The sequence below is a fragment of the Oncorhynchus clarkii genome, chromosome 30, assembly GCF_045791955.1.
Source record: "Oncorhynchus clarkii lewisi isolate Uvic-CL-2024 chromosome 30, UVic_Ocla_1.0, whole genome shotgun sequence".
In the NCBI taxonomy this organism is placed as follows: domain Eukaryota; kingdom Metazoa; phylum Chordata; class Actinopteri; order Salmoniformes; family Salmonidae; genus Oncorhynchus; species Oncorhynchus clarkii.
Genome location: NC_092176.1, coordinates 38,593,360 through 38,598,439, shown reverse-complemented (window position 1 = coordinate 38,598,439; position 5,080 = coordinate 38,593,360). Strand labels below are relative to the sequence as shown.

At 43.2% G+C, this 5,080-nt stretch overlaps 1 protein-coding gene across 1 annotated transcript; it reads right to left on the bottom strand.

The window, feature by feature from the left end:
• Positions 1-1,265: 1,265 nt before the first annotated feature.
• On the bottom strand, positions 1,266-3,627 carry LOC139390145 (perforin-1-like). The gene is made up of 5 exons (XM_071137344.1): positions 3,602-3,627; positions 3,473-3,503; positions 2,251-2,409; positions 1,666-1,785; positions 1,266-1,520 (listed from the first exon to the last, which is right to left on the bottom strand). The coding sequence occupies exons 3-5, from the start codon at positions 2,401-2,403 to the stop codon at positions 1,383-1,385; spliced, it is 411 nt and encodes a 136-aa protein (XP_070993445.1). The 5' UTR covers positions 2,404-2,409; positions 3,473-3,503; positions 3,602-3,627; the 3' UTR covers positions 1,266-1,382.
• Between the last annotated feature and the right edge of the window lie 1,453 nt (positions 3,628-5,080).

Sequence of the window (5,080 nt, the reverse complement as noted above, 5' to 3'; positions counted from 1 at the left end):
TAGTTTTTGAATTGCCAACCATTTCAACGTGAGGACTCCGTCCCGGCGTTCTGACTCTAGTTTTTGAATTGCCAACCATTTCAAAAAAAGGAAAGTTGGAACGGAGAGGGAGAGAATTAAAAATAGAAAGGCCCTTGCCACAGACACAGCTAAATGCTGCAAAATAAGCCACATGTTCGCCAGTAAGGGACCAGGTCAATCACAAACACTAGCTAAAACACACACACTGACACACACACGACACCCAGCATCTTTCAACTAGTAAAAAAATAGTAACCCTGGACTATGGACTTGCCAGCATTCAGTCATGACTAATGCCACATAAGTGAGGGAAAGTGCTCATACACTGTACAGAGAAACAGGCTACAGTAACCTAACCATAATGCATCCATGAACGTAACACAGTAGCCTGTGTGACACAACACAGGAAATGACAAAGATCATTAGCGCCATTAGTACCAGCAGTACAAGTTACTACACTAATATACAGCTCTGGAAAGAATTGAGGCCTCTCCAAATTGAGACCACTCTTAATTTTATCCAGAGCTGTATTAATGTAGCCCACGGATACACTAATGATAGTGATGTATGATAATAGTATTTTCTTTGCAAAGGTGAAGATGGAAGCAGCAGCAGCACTAGAGCTTCAGGTGCTCCTGCAGAACTGGAGGTGGTCAGTTCAGAGACAGTCAGAGCAGGAACCTTCAGGTACAACTGAAGAGCACAAACCTAAACATGTAGGTTATGATTTTAATGTGCTTTATGAGATTATCAGTATGACTGTAATCGGGGGGCAATACCTTGTACATTTCTATATGCTTTGATTTGTGTATTCCTAGAGAGTTTGAGGGGCCACCCATAGCCATACATTACCTCAAACTCTGTGTTCAGATAAGCGACTTGTTGGTCAGTCCCAAATGTTTGTATTTTGTAATGTGGATAACTTTCTTCCCAGAAGAACATAGTGGCCAAATTTCTAACTAGTTTGGTACCCGTTGCATCAACAAATAGGGTTAGCCTACAAAATTAGCGATCTGGTGGTTTGCATGAACAGGGTGGCCTGGGATGGAGTCAAATTCCCGGCCTGAATTATTGTTTCAGTCTGCCCCTGGGGGGCGTGATATACACCCAAAAGGGCCACGTCGTGACACTGTAAAAGGTAAATGTCGATTGGTAAAAAGCTTTGACATAAGATCATCTTCTAAGGCATCTTCTGAGAAATCCTAAAACATGATAAAGCCAGACTGAGACCATCTTGCCGTAAAGCACGTTGTTTTAATTGATGCTCTAAGGAAGTGAATACATGAGAGAAAGGGTGAGAACCAATCAGACACAAGGTCACAAAGGTCATAGTTTACATTCTAATCATAATACTGTTCCATCTAGTGACTGTAGCCGTAGCTGTAGGTGTAGTAGACGGTGCCTTTCTTCAGGTGGCAAGTCTCAGTGTGTGTTCCTGGGCGGATGGTGATTTTGCAGGTTCCCATGTGGCGATCTAGTCCGATGACATCATCCCACACCTAATCATAATAACAATAATAGTAAAAAAAAATATCTTCCTCATCATCATCATCATCTTTATCATCATAATAATAATTGATTTGTGATTTACATAGTGCTTTTCCAGTGCTCAAAACGCTTTGCATAGTAAGGTGGGAAACTCACCTCCAGTGTCAGGACAGAGTTGTGAAGGATGTCTGCGAAGTTGAACTGGTTGGGCCAGGTGGGGTTTTCCTGTTTCTTCAGAATGCTGCTCTTGCCATGAAAGGATGAGCCGCACCACACCTGAGGAAGATAATGTTGTCAATAGACTTTATTAAACTTTTTGTTAAAGTATTATTGTGCATTAAATAGTAAATTATTGCTAATGTATGTATGTAATGTATGTTGGCTCACTTGAATGAGGAACCAGTATATGTACATTATAATTAATTAATTCATTTGATTGTTTGTTCATTTTTATTTTACTATTACTTCACCTAACAAGTAACAAGCCAATCACTGACATTTTCATGGTCACATGTCACTGTAGGCTACTTGATAATCAAAAAAATGACAGCTGACTGTCTACTGTGTACTGTTTGATTATTGCTGTGTCTCTGTCCTTCTGTGTTATGATGTCTGTCCTGTCTGTAGCATCACTGTACTTCTGTTTTATCTCCCCACCTGTCAGTCCCTCATTTTATATCACAATGATTTATTAACTGACTGATCTGGTTAAATAAAGAATAAATAAATTAATCAATTCACCTTGACGTAGGGGTCTGGTTTTGAGAAAAAGCGTCCTTTCAGGTTGGAGGCACGAATATCATACACTCTGACGGGGCCGTCATGCAGGTCACAGTGTACAAGAGCCAGGGTGCATAGCACCAGCAGTCCCAGGGACAGAGAGAGAGAGGCCATGGTACACTGTCAGAGAGAGAGAGGAGAGGAGGTGACAGTTGGGGAAGATAAACGTGTCATAAGAGCTTGAAACTAACACTACAAACTGTATTCAGAGAGGAGTCAAAAATTGAGCTGAAAGTTCAGGATATATTATCAGTGTTAAGAGATTAGTCAGTGGAAGAAGAGAGAGAGATCAATGGACAGAGAGAGAGAGAGACGGACAGAGACAGAGAGAGAGAGAGAGACGGACAGAGACAGAGAGAGAGAGAGAGAGACAGACAGAGAGAGACACGGACAGAGAGAGACGGACAGAGAGCGAGAGAGACGGACAGAGAGAGAGACGGAGAGAGACGGACAGAGAGAGAGACGGACAGAGAGAGAGACGGACAGAGAGTGCGAGAGAGAGAGAGACGGACAGAGAGAGAGAGAGACGGACAGAGAGAGCGAGAGATACGGACAGAGAGAGCGAGAGAGACGGACAGAGAGAGCGACGGACAGACAGACAGACAGACAGACAGAGAGAGAGACGGACAGAGAGAACGAGAGCGAGAGATACGGACAGAGAGAGTGAGAGAGACGGACAGAGAGTGCGAGAGAGACGGACAGAGAGAGAGAGACGGACAGAGAGAACGAAAGCGAGAGATACGGACAGAGAGAGAGAGAGAGACGGACAGAGAGAGCGAGCGAGACGGACAGAGAGAGCGAGTGAGATGGACAGAGAGAGACAGAGAGACTGACAGAGAGAGCGAGAGAGACGGACAGAGAGAGCGAGAGAGAGAGACGGACGGAGAGAGAGAGAGAGAGAGAGAGAGAGAGAGAGAGAGAGAGAGAGAGAGAGAGAGAAATACATTGAAGATGCACAAGAACAATCCCGAATCAGCATAAATACAGGCAGAATTTGATTAAAAAACAAGCATATCCAGGATGGAGGGAGATGACACTTGATACAGAAACTAATGGTGTTACACATTCAGTTCTGACAGCAAACCTGGCTGAGAAGTCACCCAGTGTACTCAACCAAACTGACACTTCATTTCTATATCTGCTATTCTGCCAATCTAAAAGTGCTTTAAGGAACGCCACTCACTGTCTGCAGTCGACTGAATCCCAGCCACTGTCTACAGAGAAAACAGAGGTAAGAGTGATGCCGATACACAGAGAGAGAGAGAGGTGGAAGAACAGAAGAACAGCACCAGAACAACAGATCATGTCTTACCTGGATATTCTTGAGCTGGACGTCTGTCTTCTCTAGTCACCCAACTGCTGATGGTCCTTACTGTGCCATCTAGCTGTTTATAAAGATCTCAGCCCCCCCTCCCCCCACCCCTAGCTACCACCCAGGTGGTATGTTGACCCACATGTGGTATGCAGGACTACTTAACCAATGAGAGCACACCACGAGACGTATTTCAGCCTATAAGGTGTAACAACAAATTCTGATACTATTTGTTCAATCAGCATTTCAGATACTATTCCAGGTAATGTCAAAAGGCCAGCCCAGTGAATAAACAATTAGTTGAGGGACAGGGCATTACTAAGGGTGGACATGGTAAATAGTACTGCATAGAATCTGTAATTAATCAGTAATACCACTAATCATTATATACAGTGCATTCAGAAAGTATTCAGACCCCTTGACTTTTTCTACATATTGTTTCTTTATGGCCTTATTCTTAAATTCAAATTCACAATTATTTCTTATCAATCTACACACATTACCCCATAATGACAAAGATAAAACAGATTTTTTTAAGTTTTACCAAATGTATTTAAAATATTAAATAGAAATATTCAGACTCTTTGCTATGAGACTCGAAATTGAGCTCAGGTACATTCTGTTGCCATTGATCAACCGTGAGATGTTTCTACAACTTGATTGGAGTACACCTGAGGTCATTTCAATTGATTGGACATGATTTGGAAAGGCACACCCCTGTCTATATAAAGTTGACAGTGCATGTCAGAGCAAAAATCAAGCCATAAGATGGAAGAAATTGTCCATAGTGCTCTGAGACAGGATTGTGTTGACCATAAATCACATTTAAGATTCCTGGCACTGAGACCATACACCTTGACTTACCAGGACACACATCAGCAGCAGGCCCAATGACAAAGAGAGAGAGAGAGAGGACATGGCTCACAGCAAGGGCAGGATGGAAGAAGGACAACTAGGAGAGAGAGAGGAGGACATGGCTCAGAGCAAGGGCAGGATGGAAGAAGGACAACTAGGAGAGAGAGAGGAGGACATGGCTCACAGCAAGGGCAGGATGTAAGAAGGACAACTAGGAAATAAATAATTTTCCAACTTCAGTCCTCAAGTTCCCCCGACAGCACACATTTTTGTTGTATCCCAGGACAAAAACACCTGATTCAATGTGTCAAGGACTCAACGGAAGCACTAGGAGAGAAAGAGTGAGACAGAGACAGAGAGAGAGAGAGAGAGAGAGAGAGAGAGAGAGAGAGAGAGAGAGAGAGAGAGAGAGAGAGAGAACGAGTGAGAGAGAGAGAGATATCTATCAACATTTTGCAAATATACTCAACAAAAATATAAACGCAATGCAACCATTTCTAAGAGTGAGAAAGAGAGCGAGTGCGAGAGAGAGAGAGAGGGAGAGAGAAGAGGGAGAGAGAAGAGGGAGAGAGAAGAGGGAGAGAGAGGGAGAGAGAAGAGGGAGAGATTTCTATCAAACTCTTG